Source organism: Pararge aegeria, chromosome 21, assembly GCF_905163445.1.
Source record: "Pararge aegeria chromosome 21, ilParAegt1.1, whole genome shotgun sequence".
Taxonomy (NCBI): Eukaryota; Metazoa; Arthropoda; class Insecta; order Lepidoptera; family Nymphalidae; genus Pararge; species Pararge aegeria.
This window is the reverse complement of record NC_053200.1, coordinates 8,845,072-8,863,235: the sequence shown is the minus strand read 5'-3', so window position 1 is coordinate 8,863,235 and position 18,164 is coordinate 8,845,072. Positions and strand designations below refer to the sequence as shown.

The 18,164-nt window shown below is 34.1% G+C and overlaps 1 protein-coding gene across 2 annotated transcripts in view; it reads left to right on the top strand.

The window, feature by feature from the left end:
- The window catches only part of LOC120633359 (ADAMTS-like protein 4), a 34,317-nt gene extending 17,766 nt beyond the window's left edge, over window positions 1-16,551 (top strand). For both annotated transcript variants that reach the window (XM_039903560.1, XM_039903559.1), the window contains exons 3-12: window positions 6,442-6,631; window positions 8,507-8,667; window positions 8,750-9,061; window positions 9,541-9,765; window positions 10,037-10,276; window positions 11,171-11,318; window positions 13,347-13,522; window positions 14,596-14,770; window positions 15,568-15,633; window positions 15,951-16,551. In XM_039903560.1, the coding sequence (XP_039759494.1) occupies window positions 6,442-6,631; window positions 8,507-8,667; window positions 8,750-9,061; window positions 9,541-9,765; window positions 10,037-10,276; window positions 11,171-11,318; window positions 13,347-13,522; window positions 14,596-14,770; window positions 15,568-15,633; window positions 15,951-16,054 (1,797 nt within the window). In that variant the 3' untranslated portion in view covers window positions 16,055-16,551. The remainder of the gene's footprint in view (window positions 1-6,441; window positions 6,632-8,506; window positions 8,668-8,749; window positions 9,062-9,540; window positions 9,766-10,036; window positions 10,277-11,170; window positions 11,319-13,346; window positions 13,523-14,595; window positions 14,771-15,567; window positions 15,634-15,950) is intronic.
- Window positions 16,552-18,164: the final 1,613 nt, after the last annotated feature.

Genomic DNA, 18,164 nt, shown 5'->3' with positions numbered 1-18,164 from the left:
CTTTACCAAATTATACAGCAGTGAATTAAAGATATATTATTCTAAACACCAGTTGAACTAAACACATTCCGACAGGTAATTCGTTTCACACTTAAGCCTAATTAACTGTCTATTAGTAGACATTTTCAATTACCAGTGCTTTTGATTTATTGATCCATATATTATAAGCTATTTACTAATTGATGATGCTGTCGAGATAAACTGAATAAATTAAAATAATATTATCAACATTAGCTTGATAAAAACTAAAAAGAGCGGTATCAATTTTAAATGCAGCGCATTGTGATTTATTAGCAGTATGTTCTATCCAAATTCTACTCACTTTTATATTGCGTCTCTTTAACTTAAACAATATGTATATTATTTTTATAATGATAGGCGGCATAAACAGCCATAGACTGCAAACTATATTCTTTCAACTACTTGAAAACATTTCACTAGGTATGGCTGAATGGGTGCGAATCCGTATAGGGTGGACGGCCTAGCAGGGGGAGCTTTTACCGCTCACAGTTGAGTGTGTAGTATGTGGGACGTGGGTTGAACGAGTGAATGAGGTTGTGGATTCCATGAAAACCTTGATATTCATGATTGCCTAGTATATCATGTTTTGATGTTAGAGTGAACTCTCTTTATTGGGTCGGTTTACGACTAAAAACTAAAAAAAAGAGTGATTACCTTTGTAAGTACCTAATACTTTTATATAAAGTATTTTCCTATTTCTTCGATTTTCTCTCTGTTTATTTGAAGGATTGTATTGGCCACGTCGAATATTTTACTGTATTTTCCGGTACTTAAATATCTATGATTTTTAAAGCTTAAACAGCTACCGCAGCTTATGTTACGAGTATCATGACTATCGTTCTTTGAATCTCCTTTCGATCGATTATTTCCTGATGCCTGTTGTTTTCAATATCGACTTCACGGTGTTGATTTGTAGACGGTGAATTTTGTTTATGTGTTTGTACATTTGCACACAACAGTACTTATTGATGTGTGCTCTATGTCTATAGGAGGACGAATCTTAGGAGAATATATGATAGCCTAGTAGTAAGTACTCTATGTTTGAATGAAAACGTGATTCATTAGATTGATAAATTTCAGAAAATACATTTTGTTTGTTACCTTTCTGTCAACAAAATTTTGCCAGTTTGTATCGCCGCTGTAAGTAAGAGGTGTTACTTACAGCGGCGTAAATAAAATTATCTGTTAGGAATAATTTCATCATCATTCTCCTGGCGCATTCCCTATTTGGGGTCGGCCCTCCTGATACTTGTCCGCCATTTAATACGGTCTTGTGTCATTTCTGGTGTTAGGCCCAGAGTTTTCATGTCATTGAAAACGGTTCTAGTCCAGGTGGTAAGTGGGCGACCTCTACCTCTTTTGCCTTCATCTATAGCCATTACTCGCTGTGTCATGTGGCTTTTGTCTCTACGCATTACATGCCCGTACCAGCGTAATCGGCTCTCCTGCATCTTATGCTGTACTTCCGCAACTTTAAAAGAGCCTCGGATGAACTCATTCCGAATTTTGTCCAATCTTGTAATGCCCCCAGCCCAGCGCAACATCTTCATTTCAGTAACATGTATTTTCTGTTCGTCACTCTTCCTCATTCCCCAGCATTCAGACCCATATAGCAGTGCTGATCGTACAGCTCTTTTGTACACGGTGCCTTTCACTTTAATTGGCAGTTTCGCATCACAAAGAACACCAGTAAGGGACCTCCATTTGAGCCATCCTGTGTTGATTCTGCTTTGAATTTCATCTTCGGTATTTGCTTTCGTGTTAATAACGGAGCCTAGATATTTGAAACTGTCAACTTGGTTCAAAGGTCTGCCGTCTATTGTAGGTGGTGACTGGATATTTGCATTGATATTAGAGAAATTGCAAAGCATGTATTCGGTTTTTTGTCGGCTTACTCTTAGACCTCTGCTTTCCAATCCCTCTCGCCATGCTTCTAGGTTTTTTTGAAGTTCTGGCAATGATTCTTCCACTAAAACTACATCATCTGCATATAAAATTGTCCATGGTACCGGTTTTTGAAGATCTTTGGTGATGTAATCCATGACGATGTTAAACAACAAGGGGCTCAGAGTAGATCCCTGATGAACGCCGACTTTGACTTCGAAGCTATTACTTATTCCGGCTGGTGAGACAACCCGGGTGGTAACATTGCTGTACATATCCTGTACGATACTGATGTACTGTTCCGTTACTAGCTGGCCCCTGAGACCTTGCCATATGAGTTGACGCGGTATTCGGTCGAAGGCCTTTTCGAGATCAATAAAGACCATATGTAAATCCTTTTTAAGGGTTTTATACTTGTCCATCAGTATTCTTACAGAGTGTATTGCATCCGTAGTACCAACCCCTGCAGAAAAGCCACACTGGTTAGGTGAGATTTTCGTGAGCAAAATAAGTCTATTGATAATGACTTTTTCCCAGATTTTAAGGGTATGTGACGTTAATTTGATAGCTCTATAGTTTCCACACTCAGCTATACTTCCTTTATTCTTATAGAATGGTATCATGTTGCTCAGTCTCCACATATCTGGCATATTTCCTTTAGCTATGATAAGGTTAAACAAGTCTGTTAGCCATTTCACACCGCTCTCTCCTGTTTTTTTCCAAAGCTCTGCCGGTATCTCGTCGGGGCCCGTGGCTTTGCCATTTTTCATCGCCTTAATAGCGGATTTGACTTCAGAAGGTGAAATGACCTCTAAAGGGCCAGATACAGGTGAGAGGGGTATCGTTTGTTGATGTGGAAACTCTTCATTCAAAAGTTTCTGAAAGTATTCCTGCCATCTATTAATGATTTCTTTGTCTGTAGTTAATAATTTTCCTGAAATATCATTAATGTATTTATTGTGCTTAAAATCTTGAGTTTGCTTATTACGGTGTTTCGCTATTTTAAAAATTTCCTTTTCAGTTTCAGCACTCTGCAGTCTAGATATCAGCTCCTCATCTGCTGTCGCCTTAGCAATGGCAACCGTTTGTTTTGCTAATCGTTTTGCAAACATGTACTCGGTTTTATCGAGTTCTGAATTTGTATTTTGCCATTTCTTAAAACTGGTTTTCTTTTGGATGAGCTTTTCTTTAACATCTCTAGACCACCAACTTGCATCTTTGCCGGTATTCAGTTTGCTGCCTTTAGTTACGCCAAGGACTTTTTTGCCTATCGCTATAGCGTGTGTGTGGAAGTCGTTCCATAATTTGTTGGCGTCAATTGTTTCAAAATTGTCTATAGGGTCTGCGAGATATTCTTTTACTTGTTTAATAGCTGCTAAACCTTCTGTTTTATTTAAGTTGTACCATTTGATTCTAGGGAGAGATTTAATTTTGGGATTCTTATTCCAATTAGGTAGATTGAGACAGGCTACGAGAATTCGGTGTTGAGTGGTCAAAGGTTCCCCGGGGATAACCTTGCAATCTCTGAAATGTTTACGCATAACAGCATCACACAGGAAGAAGTCAATCTGTGTGGAATCTCTCCCACTTTTGTAGGTGATAAGGTGTTCAGGGGTTTTCTGGAAAAAGGTATTGACTATAGGCATGTCAAACGTTGATGCAAGTTCCAAGACGTCCCTCCCCTGTTCGTTTAGAATGCCGTACCCGAAATTTCCATGGACATTGCAATCTTTTGGGGCTTTCTGACCCACATGCCCATTTAGATCGCCTGCAATGACTTTTCTTTCTGTTTTCGGTATACTTTGAAGCACGTCTTGCAGCTCTTCCCAAAACGTTTGTTTGTCTTCTTTTCTGCAGCCTGTCTGCGGCGCATATGCAGAAATAACTATAAATCTTAACTAAAATATGTGAAATAAAGTATGTTATTTGTCTGTATGGGGTATTTGTCTTAGGCATAACAAAAGTTGGCGCCGTTTTTAACATAAATTTTATTAGAATGGCACATTAACATCCAAATCAAGTCATAAAATGAAAATAAATCGCTTTAGATTATAAAGTTTGTCTCATTTACGTAATGATATTATACCTCTTAGGCCAAACAATGTCTTGTATGTTTAACAGGAATGAAAATATAATTTGTATTTTATTTAGATTATTATATACTTCGTATGACTAGAAATTCCTGTGAGATGGTGTATTTTCTCCTCGCACTCAGCCCTGTCTTGTTACCGCCTCATTTTGGCTACAGGTAATCGTCGAAAATGTTCAACCTATAATATATTTGTATTTATTACTTACTGTGAAGACATAGTTAATATTATTTAAATACAATGCCATAACAATATTAATTTTGATAAAAAACTATATAATATATATATTATAGTTAGTAGTAATAGCATTAGTTCAAAATACTAATCGAGCTATATTTTTAATGAACAACATTTTAATAATTTTTAAAAATCAATCTTAAATTTATTATTAGACTTATGGGTATTAGTAATTATATTATAATGTTAAGGATTACTTAAAAGCTAAAAAACCTTAGGTATCTAACTTCGTAGTTTAATATTAATTTGCTGTATTAATTTGTTTGTGGGCTCTTCTTAGACCAGGGCGCGTTTGGAACCCTCGTAGCTTTAGGTTTAAGCTGACGAACGAAGTAATCCCCATCCCCTTACAATTATGTAAACAAATATGTATGAACGCTACATAGGTGCCCGTGCTAGGCCCAAATTGAAATTTAATAAATATTAATAATTTGGATATTATTCAGCTCTCAAATGTTCAATCTTTACAAAGAAATTATTAATTCCAGAATTCCCCCTGCCGGAGATCGGAATCGCGACCTCACTTTTAAGACTACTATCAGTAGCATGTGTACCACGACAAACTAATTTTTACCCATTATTTCGTATGTCTACATAGAAAAAATACGAGTAACGGTTTGAGATAATTTTCTCGTAGCACGTCGCATGTTAGCCCTACGAGACATTAATAGGTTGACGATGATATGACACTGCGCTAGATATTTTGTAACTTTTCCAGTAACGCAATTAGACTGATCTATAGTGTTTGTACAATCCAGATGACATCCCGTTGAACAATGTCCAACGGTTACTATAATTGCAATGTTCCTTGTCTGTCATCAGCGAGTAGCTGTCGCCCCTTGTTCACGCTCCATCAATATTATAAAATCTGTGACTATATTTTGACATGAATCATAGTGTTTTATTTTTCACAGCTGGTTTAATGGCACACTTCTAACACCCCACAAGTGATGAGTCTAATTCAGATAGGTAATCATTTATACAAATTTATATGCATAAGTTTGTATGGATGTTTTATGTTCTTTCACAAAACCCAATGTATCTTTACTAAAATTTACATTAGTATATAAATATGTACAGATATAGTACAGATATAGACATCAGATTATATCTAGGGTATTATTGGAAATTTATATTACTTAGTATGGAATTTATTTAAGAATTTATATTACTTAGTATGGAATTTATTTATTATGAACCAACAAAAAATATATTTTTCTAGGGAAATAATAATTACAAACTAAAATTAATATTTACAATAAATATATGCCGTGTAACTTATGGGCATGGTACCCAAAATGCTGGCTCTATTGCCCCGTATTTAATTTATATATATATTGTGTGAATTTACCAAAAAAATATCAGCCACCTGAGAGCTATCTTGGCATGCGCTGCATTTGCAACCGCTGGAATAAGGCGAAGATAATATTTATAACGAAGTATTGAGTGGACTATTATAGCCAAAATAGTGTACAATAAAAGCAATAAAAGTAGTTACTGCATTATTTACAATTGTATTTTATAAACAAAAAAAAAACATACAAACATTCTTTTGTTTTTAAATTAGATTATATAAGATGAATACAGCTGAAAATGTAACCACAACGACCACAACGCGGCCACTTACTCTTAAATTATTGTGTGATTTTTTTGTGGTCATTTAAGCTAATTGTTATTATTATAAGCTTGTTCTTAATAGTAAGTTGTTAGGTATAATAGTTTTGAAGTTATCTACGATCATCTTTAGCTAAAAACTGCTGGTAAACTGTTGATAAAGTCGCAAGGCGGTATCGGCGGTGCGAAGTGTGGCACGTAAAGGTGCGACTGTGTGAGGCGAAACACAGATATCAGGATACTACGCACACGTAGTAGCAGGCGGGGAATTTCTAGTCAATAATATTCTTAAAAGTCTAGGTTGGGAGCCAGATTTGATTTGACTGAAATTGAATCGTACTCACCAACTTTGTCATTGCTCAGATTTTGGTTAGTACAATAAGTAATAGTTTAGAAGTACAATTTCTCTATTAATTATCGTAAGCAATTTCTTCTTATCTTGCCGAGTTTTGAGATGTGTCTTATTTCTCTATTTATAAGTTACTAAATCCTTGCCATCCATCATTTTAAAGAATTCATTTCTAATATTTTTCAGCTATTCTTGGTAAGTTAAGCTTCATCTGTTTTACGTAATTTCCTTTATTTGATTCTCCAGGTAGTGGGTCGTGATGCGGTTCTCGCAGTGGCAGGAGGTCGCGATCGGGACGTGCGGTGCGGCAGACGGCTGGTCTCCGGTCTGTTCGCACGACCGCGGCTGCCCCTCGGCTACTCCTACGTTACAACGGTACCCACAGGCGCCTGTCGACTCAACGTGTCGGAAATCGTGTCGAGTGATAATTATATCGGTAAGCTCCTTTTTGTTCATGGTTGCCTAGTCGCGTTGAGTTCACATCACAGGAATATTATCATCCCTTTGTTTTTTTTAACTAAACCATATATATTAATTTTTGTTAACTGGAAAGTAGTTTATTCAAATATTTGTATATTAAACTTGAGTATGATAACAACAAAACTTTTTAATATCGATATTGCAAAGTTATATTTTTATCACATTTATACATATTTCCAAAAACACAAAATTAAAAGTTTAAATATATAATTTCTGTAACATATATGATATGAAAAAAAAACTAGATTGGCATACCAATTATTAAATATTATATTTATAAAATTAAGTAAGATTAAGGATTATCCAAGATCCTATTTGAACGTACTCAATTGTAGCTGTTGAGAATATCATTATTCAAATGGTGACAGAGTTTACATTCGCGTTTGACATCCATTTGTTCACAGTCAATGGTCCTTTGATGAAGCCAAATAGGACGCAAATGTTAGGTTAGTCACTTATCAATCAGCGTTGCCCATCGGATTGCTCATAAATCATTCTTAAATGCAACAATGGGGACGCCCACGTTGTTCTGCGCAATTATCAATAGATCCCGTAACCTTGCATTCAATTCCGCATTATTTGAAATCAATTAGCTTACAAACTTCAATTCAGTATTTGGGCTTTTGTATGCATTCCTTGTTGAGTTTATTAGTGTGTTTGATCAACATGCTAACAGATTTTGACATGGATTTGAGATAGTAAAGGAATATTAGAAAAGTAGATCTAAACTGATGTCTTTTCAAAAATCTACTTCTAACGTAGACTGAATTGCAGTTGTATTATAAAGAGTTATAAAAAATATCAAATACTGTTAATTTTTTTTCAACATACGAATCACCAATCTTTTGTTCTTCTAATGCTGGGAAAGGGACTTCTGTCTTAAAATTCAAAATTCATAATTCATTTATTTCAAGTAGGCCTAATATAAGCACTTTTGAAACGTCAAGTCTGTCTGCATGTAGTGACTCTAGCACCGGTTTGGAAGGCAGGTTCTACCGAGAAGAAGCCGGCCATCTTACGAAGACAAATCAAAATGGAATCATTTAAGAAAGTTTGCTTTAAGTTAAATTTACCTTCCTAGTAAAAAATAAATTAGCCAGATTCGCTTGCAAATACTGTTAAATAATATTTATTTTTTCAGTTAAGGGTTATTTGAGGATTAAATAACCGATTCTTATCGTGATTTACTCAGGTTTTACTCGAAGAAACAAATGCGATTGCGTATTACGTACAACCTTAACTCGATTCATTTGAACAAAGGCTAAAGTTTGGGGTCAAGAATAAGATACCGGCCGGTATACGCTGCAATAATTCTTAGCCATGTAAACTTGAGGAATGCTAACAAGCTATGAATGTTGCGACCCGCTGTTAAATAATATTAGAAGTGCACGATGTACAGATGTTATATACCCATAAGTTAGTAAATATGCTTAACTTGAGTTCATTTATCTAAAGGAAGTTAAATGATCAAGATAATGTCTAATAATGCAAATTTTATCTGTACTCATGTACTTATCTTGCACAGTGTTATCGTTTGCTAGGGCTTGGAAACTCCTTTTATATAATTTACGTAAATCTTTTTGAACATTTTAAATTAGTATAGGACAATTTTTTTCAGTTATTACCTATATTACTTTTCTAAAAATTATCTTTATCCATTCCAAATTTAAATTTCATAGCATCAGTCATTGATTTGATATGTTACTATCGGTATGAGTAGTTAATGAAATATAAAAAAGCGACAGAGAGACCAAAGTTTCACAGTAAAAACTCATTACCATATTTTATTATTTATATAGATGGAAGATGAGACAATTGTTTATTTTTTTAGCATTGAAGATTTCAAATGGGTCGTACATAATGAATGGTGAGTTTGCAGTCAGCTCTCCAGGTACATATGAAGCTGCCGGTGCAAGGTTTATATACACGAGAAATGCTGGTGTAGATTCGGTCTTCGCGTTAGGACCAATACAATACCCTATTGATATCATGGTAAGAACTTGATAGAAAGGTGTAGCTTTACCTTTCACTCTAAAGAATTCAAAATGTTTAATTAATGTAATTTTTATTTTAGGTTTTATACACGCAACCGAATCCAAGCATAAAGTACGAGTATTTCACTGAATCCTTACCAGGTCAGGTAGATACGGAGTCAATTACTAATCCAAATTTACAAGAATCTACAGTTTCTCCAAAACATAACAGACGACATCATGGTTTCGAAACCTATCCGAGATCTGGTAACAATTACCCAGATTCGGCAGGATTGACAAAGGAATCATCAGTTGAGAAGAGATTTGAAGAAAACCTTGTTGGAGGAAGGAAATTTATATGGAAAATAGTATCCTATACTCAGTGTTCTAGAAGCTGTGGTGGAGGTATTCAAGTAAGAACTATTTAATTCTACTGATGATATTTTTTTAATTAACCATAGTGTGAAGTATGATTAATATTAATTTAATATTATTTATCAATATCAGTAGTTGACGTAGTATTTACATCATCATATGTTAATAGTTTCTAGTTTAATTTTAATTCAATGGTTATATTAGTTTTCTTTTGACCAAAAATAATAATAATAAAAAAAAATAGTTTATTCCCAAGAATACATACAGTTTTTATAATGTAAAGTAATTATTATAATATTTATACTTACAAACAAATGCGTACCTCACAAATCATATTGGTGTGTATGTAATAAATGTATGTAATGGTGCCATTTAAAATCTACTGACCCTGATTTAGGTAAAAACCTGTGTTACGGGTGACAGTTACTACACAGTTACACACTATTTTTTTCTGAATGGTGTAGCAATGAATGGCTGGTGTATCTCATAAATTAATAAAGAAACTTTGTTGCTTTAGGTAGGTAAATATCGATGTGTCGAAGCCAATTCTATCGAAGACCGAGAAGTATCGTCAGTACATTGTTTAGGCTCACCCCCACAAGGAAAGAGACGTCGATGCGGCCAAGGCCCTTGTGCACCAAGATGGCGGGCAGCCGCCTGGTCTCTCTGCCCTAAGTGCGGTCCAGCTACCAGAACAAGAATTGTTGGCTGCGTACAAGATCATTCTAGAGGCATTACGAAGGTATGTCAGCATTTTTTCATTACTTACAAACTAAACATCTTGGTCATTATTAATAAACGTGGCACAACGTTGGAATAGTTGCGCGGGTATTGGTCGCGCTTCTAAAATTTAAGAGGTGCATTTGTCACACTTCAAGGTCCATTGAAGTGTGACAAACTTTATTCCACGGTTATTAATAAAGTGGCTTGAAATGAAATAAAAAATATGACCTTAGAATAATAATAGAAAAAAATATTTAAATAGGTTTACTTCTTTTAGTTTTTTTTTGTAGGTCAGTGATCAAAAATGTCCAGCACTGAAACCAACTACTACAGAAACGTGTAACATACCAGATTGTGGACTAACTCCAGGAATACGACAAGTTGAACGTAGCAACTCACGGATTCAGACTGACACATTTAGGGATGGACCAGTTTATACCATAGCTGTGGATTCATCAGATACTGAGTTGGGACCTGAATACAATTTTAATACCGGAGTAGGGGGCTGGCTTCAAACTGATTGGTCTGAGGTAAGCGTAAATTATTTATATCATACATAGGACACTATTTTTAAATAACTTAAATTGTGTTTTAATTTACTTTGAAATACTACAAGTTTTTACTAAATAGGCTTCTATCGTATAGATGAGATTTTAAAGCCAAAATATTCCAGCACACGCTTCGTTTAATAGGGAAATATTAAGTTTTAGTTATTCGCATTCAGAAAATACCATCCGGGCTTTGTACAGATATCGATTAGCTACCCAATAAAACCTATGTGAACTGCTACATGATGATTAATAAATAAATTTATGTTCTGTTTTATTATTTAAAAAAAAGTGAAGATCCATAAGGAAATAGCAATAATGTAATGTAAAATAGAAAAATTTTGACTTTAAAATTAATTACTCTGTGTGCGCTGAACTAAAGATCATACATAAAACTTATGTATTACATGATTAAAGAACTTACTTGAAAGAGTCCACGAGGTTCATACATCTAAATATCATAGTTAAGTAGCCCTAAAGTAAGCATATCTTGTTATATGTGACCTAAGATAACTGATCAATATTTTTATGAATATAATATACATAAATACATATAATATACAAATAAAAACCCAGACACTGAAAAACATCCATGTTTATCACACAAACATTTTCCAATTGTGGGAATCGAACCCACGGCCTTGAACTCCGAAAGCAAGGGAAAGCAAGACTTTTCTTATTAAAGATATTAATTTCGTAAATTAGACCTTTTTGTTTAAGATATAGGTAAAAAACAGCGTATCATGATACATTTATGCAGTAAAAATTAATCTTTTAGCGCTGTAAATAACTACATTTCAGATTTAAAATTTTAATTAACAAACTATAAGTAGTATTATAAACAACTTTTGCCAGATAATATAAATATTTTTACAGTGTGTAGGATGGTGTGTAGGAGGAGGCTTACAAACCAGAGCAGTTCGTTGTGCCGACCCTTCCGGTTGCCCTCGAAATTCACCAGAGCGATCTCGTGCTTGCACCCCTAGATTGACTTGTGATCCTCATGATGGACATTGGTTTACTGGTAAATACTTGAAGCTTTTTATCATTAATTTATTTTAAGGATTCTGTTTAAACTATGTACTCTTGAGAATGTCGACAAATACCAGCTTTAATAAAATTTATGAACTTCAGGTACTTTGTATTTATTTTTTGTTTTAATGTAAACATCCGCTACTGTTACTGTTAAGGAGTTATAAGTCATCCTCATCATACTCACTCTCACCCTTTTGAAGTCCCGCTGCTGGAAATGGGCCTTTCACTTCATACATAGGTATATAACATAGGTTGGCATTGCAGTGATCAACTATTATTTATCATTTAGTACGTATAGTAACCGGGAACGACAGCTATACCTGTTTTCTGAGGTATGACATGGATAGCCCATCTCATACCTATTGTACCGAATGTATCTATTTGTGCTGGAACTGATATTTTTCATGGAAGAATTGCTTTTTTACACGTTTTTATTAGATTCACCTGTATGTTTGATTGTCTGTTACAATCATACAAAATGTTTGTAACTCGGTACTCGGACTCCTTTAGACTTTTCGACCCAAACTTTGCAGATATTTCGAGTACCGATGACCATACACTAAATTGATAAGATTATTCCATTTTTCAATTTGCAAAATCAGATTTTTGTTAATTTTTATAATTTTCATCTATAGTCAATAAGACAATATTAACAAATTTGATGGGGAATGGGTTACCGGTTAATTTTGTTCTAATAAAAATAACAGTTTAAAAAAAACTAAATAAAAACGTTTTTATAAAAAACTAAACTAAAAGGTAGAAATAAGTCAGGTTTTTTTATACCGAGTGTGGTTTTAAGTTTTTATGAACTATTAATTTTTATAATTATATATTTTTAGGCATCCTTTACCTACTCGACTTCTCTTATCTTGTTTATGCTGTAAAACAAGTTTTTTGGATGTTATGAATAATATATATCTTATCTTTATCACAAGTACTGCTGTGCAATGTATTGTACATGTATTGTTTGCTCAAACTAGTGCATAACGTCATAGAAGAATGGCGGATATGAATTTTGTAAACGTTTGTGATTGTGTGTTTTGTGTTTTTTTACAATAAAAAATATTTTGTAGATCCTATAAATACACTTTTCTACCATCACGACGATAATATGTAACTCTGAATAAGCGATATTAGAGGATGTTAAAGTACACTGATGTATGTCAGAAAATTACTCTGACCTCTGATGCTAAACTTAAACCTAAGAACCTAATACAAACTTAAGATTCTAAGTAAGCTAGGTCATTGAATGAATGAATGATTATTATTAACATACACCAATTAATCTCCTTTTGACAACTTCCCTAGCCCAGTGGCATTTGAGAAGTACCCTGAGGCAGTTAAGGAATTTTTAATTATAAATTTGAATCTAGACTCGCTTCCGGCTTGAACTTAAACATTTCTTACTACCAAATGAAATCGCAGTCAAAGGCTAACTTGTATAGGAATACTGCTCTCTGAGCGAGTTCACGATGGCCACTATGAACTATATAGAATATGGTATTTAGTCGCATTACATGTAACCCATTGAACATAAGACAGTCGAAGTCACTGGGCATATTTAAAAATGCTGTTAAGGCTCATGATCTCGCTCAGTAAAGACGACTATTATTATTTATTTATCTACTCAAACTCATATTCAAGTATTTATGGTATGTTAAAATATGTATTAGTATATTTATTTTTTATATTTATCAATAGTGTTATTATATTTGTGTAGTCTGGTATTTACTAAATAGTGTACCCCACTTATTCGTTTTTCTTTTTAGTTTTCCTAATCCTAAGGTTGCCTGGCAGAGATCGCTACTTAGCGATAAGGCCGCTTTTTGTACCCTGCTTCATTCTTCATGTGTTTGTTCTTTTTTTGTCTCGTTTTTCTGAGTGGTGTACAAATAAAGAGTATAAATAAATAAAAAATAAATGTAAGATAGGTTTGAGTAGTTTTATTTAAAAATAAATTATTGACCAACAACCGTAACGCAGTATATTAGAAACTATAACTTGGATGTAATTTTAGGTGAATGGTCAGCATGCACATCTCCATGTGGAGGGAAACAAGTACGCGGAGTGCTGTGCATCGGTGGTACTGGAAGACATCTTCGTGATTCGGCATGCAGGGAAGCCAAGCCGGAACACGAGAGAAGCTGTGGCGGTGAATGCCCACCTATCTGGTATACCAGTGAATGGGGTCAGGTTGGTACCTAGTTAGGCTACGTTTAAGTAGTAAAAGCGTCTACTACGGAACGTGTGCACAAGAGCACCCTACCACCCAAAGTTGCCAGCCTTTCTCATCCAGCCATTTTTAGACATCTTCTTAACATCATCTGTCGGCTGGAGGTCGGCTCACACTACGTGTATTTCGACTGCAACAGACATGACCTGTCCATTTACACATTGCTAATCTTTGAGCTATGTCATTGGCTTTGGTTTTCCTACGGATTTCTTCGTTGTGAATTTGGAGACTTCTAACATAACATAGCAAAGCGTGTTGTGAACTGTTGTGTGATGTTTACGAATAGTGTATTTTACGAGTGATGCCTGGTTGATAATACAAGAACATCGTCCATATGGCGTCATAAGAAAGTTCAGTCATTCAGTCAGTCAAGAAAGAATAGCCATGTTTTGTAGTGTCTCTATGTGGTCAAATCAGAAGTTACTGACTTATCTCACTATAAGTCAGTAACTTTTGATTTGACCGATATATATACTACTAAAATAATACCAAGATGTTAAGTGGCGAACGTTAGTCAAATAAATAAGTCTAGCAGTAGACGTAATTTGTGACGTTTTTTTTTTGTAAAAAAACGCGTGTGAACTATGTACACGCGTAAGAACTTATACTTCTTTGGCGTAACAAGATAAAAATCTTTTCAAAAAGTTTATCTTTCGCCTCTACATTTCTAGAAAAAACAACAGAAAAAAGGTATTCAATACATTGAAAGTTTTACTATAACCCATTATCTAGTTATCAAATCGTCGGACAACCAAGTTTCACTCAACATTAAAATTTGAGGTTTTTGTACAATTGAATTGTATTAGAATTAGATCATCGGAATGGGCCTGCATTCTTGACAATTGTACACTGCTACACACCCCTTTTTTTTTGTTAAAATAAAACTAAAATGTTTTCTATATCTAACATCAGGATGTTGGTTTTTTGTGACGGTGTGCGCGCGAATCGTAAAAATTTACTCTCATCATTTTTCCCCAATGCGCCAAAAGAAGTATAACTTCAAAAATATAATTAACTAAATCCTTTCTTGCAGTGTATAGGCAATTGTACTCTCGGGGTTGGTGTACAGAGAAGAACAGTGGTGTGCGCGCGCGGCGACAATGGCGCAACTAGCGATATTGAATGTCCTTCACCACGCCCCCACGCGCACCTTCCCTGCGAACCCAAGTGTTTAACAGGAATAACGCTGCCACCGGAATTGACTATAGGTATGATACTAAGAACAAGAGTAAGACTAACTTAGCCTAGTGGTAAGTACTACGGCTTCACTTTCAAGGGGCCGAGTTCGAATCCCAGCTCAAACCACTAGCCATAAAATATCCCTTGCGTCAACGGTGAAAGAAAACATCGTGAGGATACCAGCATGCATGAGAGATATCTATAATGTTCTCAGAGACGTGTAGAATCCACCAATCCGCACTAGGATAGCGTGGTGAAATAAGGCCTAAACTATTGTGGGAGGATTATGATGAAACTAAGAACTAAATTTCCATTATAACATAAAGCAAATGCAAATTCAAATCGATACGTCGAGCCTGCGTGCAAGCATGGCGATGACATGAAAAAATGCGTCCAGCGTGCGATGTGTCATATTATCATTTTTAAATATTTATTTGACTATAAATTGCCCTTGACTGCAATCTACTGAGTACCTAACTAGTGTACACTAAGTGATGCAGTCAAAGTTTGTAACTGGCTAATTTGTTATATTAAACCTACAAAACATCGAACCAGAGCGTTAAATTTAATTTTAAATTATTAAATTTAAAATAATTAAATTTAAACCAAACCAGATATAATACAGAAATTACAAATTCGCAAAATGCCCCTGCTCTTGCTCTAACGGGCGTGTTTAGGTTTTGTCTCTCAACTTCTAAAGATTTTAAAGAGTTCTGTTTTTATTATATTTTTTTGTAATGTGTAATGTGTATGTATTTGAATGAAATACTATAGGTATTGAATATGTAAAAAATAAATAAAGTTCTTGTTTTTTATTCTATTTTAGAGTCCCAAAAAGTTGTCACTGAAACTCAAACGACTCAAAGAAGTACTACGATAAGCAACAAAAAAGGTATTAATTTAAAAACATAAGGATTTATTATTCTACTGCGTAAATCCTCTTAATTGATATCCATGTAATGGGATTGCATAAAAAATAATTGGTCCGCTATCTTTTGGAGTAAACGATATAAGATTCAAAATGTCACATAACTATCAAGCTAACATGTATGCAAAATTTCAGCTCAATCAGATTTGGGTTAGCTGGTTTTAAAACTTAGTAGCAAGATTTTAACTAAGCTAACTAACATGTCTGTGGTGATTGCAAGTAGACAATAAATAATACTATTTAGTAGTTTACGTTAGCTTAAACATTTTTATTTTTTTCAGACTGTGAAGACAAATTGTCAAACTGCGCACTTGCCGTTCAAGCGAGACTCTGCCATTATAAATATTATATACAAAATTGTTGCAATTCATGTAACATACCATAAGCTTTCAGCTACCTGATTTACTAACTTTTCCAACAAATCGCAAGCGGTAGCATCTTGTTATCGCCATACAAAATATACTATGAGTTGACAACTGTCGCTATTATATTATACGTTTTAAATGTCGATGACGAGTTGGCAACTTGTTAGCATATTTGTGAATCTGAATGTGAGGCAGAAGTGCGATTGTGTGAAATCATATGACAGTTTAACGCATATAGTTTCATTTTTGTCAAAAATTTAATTCAGTTCATATCATTGGAATCATTGAGACAACAGAACTAACAGAGAGAAAATAAGTTAGCTCAAAGAGTGTTTGTTTAAACCACCGATAAAAAAGGGTTTATTGAATGGACAGTTTAACACAATACGAATTTGACTTTAACGATCCGTGGTCAATTTGTTTATTAGGTAACGATCCATGATCATAACATTCGCTCCACAGACATGGATGTTTTCAATACATTTAGCCGAAAAATTTCGCATATTTCAAAACGTCTGAAGCGATTTAAGATACTATTAATTAATAACGTAATAATAACAATAAGTATTATTATTAAGAGATATTTCACAATTAAATGGAATTAATCTTTATAACAATTAATGAAAATATAATATTTCGGTGTGATATTTATATTTATGTTCACTAGATAATAGTATGAAGTTTACGTAATAAAAAATAGGATAAGTTTGCTGATAGATAATACGGATAAAACCAGAATGATTCACGAGATATTTTGTACTGATAATGTAAATAGATAGCAAATAAAATGATATAATTATGTAAAAACTCTTTTATTTTCTCTGTCATCATAAGTAAGATTCAAAATATTTAATTATGATACACACACATGCAACATGGATGTTGCAAAATTATTACACAAATCAAAATATTAATTCAAACCATGGAACTAATATTTAAAAAAATCATAAATAAAAATACATTTACAAAATTGTACACTAAATACAAAAAATTCGAAATAAAAAACAATACAAAAAAGTAAAGGTACAATAGGCGGGCTTATCGCTTGAAAGCGATCTCTACCAGGCAACCTTCCAAGTAAAAAAGAATAAAATGAAGTTAAGATGTTAATAAAATATACTTACTTCATAAACGTACACATATACATATATTACACATATATTACATATACATATATATATATATATATATATATAATATTTATTAGGTATTTACATAATTACATAATAGTTTTGTGGTTATACGTAGGATAAATAAATTGTATAAGTAATAAAATTATTGAACACATTTTGGTTATTGTTTTTATTTTTGTGACATTTTGACAATTTTTTCGATTGCGCGAAAAAAATTGTAGCGCAAGTCTATTTATAAATTGTTACATCAACGAAAAATATTTAAACTAGATAGATATATCGAAGCAAGAGTTATCATACTACTGCTCAAAACTTGGTAAAGTATTCTTTTATCAAGCGATACATCAGACCACGTCGTATGATTAATTAATATAAAGCTTAATTTCTAGTTCTAGTAGCAGAAACCTTTAGTATCGCTCTGCCCGTTAAAATGATATGTATCGCCAAGTAAGGAATCTTAAAAGGCGAACCATCATCACTTTAGGCAGTTTATCGGTGTTTTATATGATATAATATATTTCAGAGTATGCGCATGAACTAGTAAACTCAGCGTTGGTCGATCCCAACCAGGTGGGCAGACGACATCAAGCGAGTCGAAGGGAGCCGCTGGATACGAGCGGCCCAGAATCGTGGAGTTTGGAAAGCCCTACAAAAGACCTATGTCCAGCAATGGACTTCAACCGGTTGATATGTTGATGACGCTGCATGACGCTGATCGAATAGCCCATTCGATCTTGTTGCACTTCAGAAAATCTTTTAGTTGCTTTGTCAATATCTCACCAACTACATTAACTAGATGGCGCGGCCTGTCTCAATTATATCGCAGTAGCGTTGTGTTATTTCTTCTAAGGTTCTACTTTAATGAATTATTACATGCTCAAATAGCCACAAAACGAAAAACCTCCTTTTTCCATCATGCATAAGGATAGCTAGGGTTTGGCATGCCCTTCCGAGATGTTTATTCCAGATTCTTACCGAATACGTCTACGTGAATCGA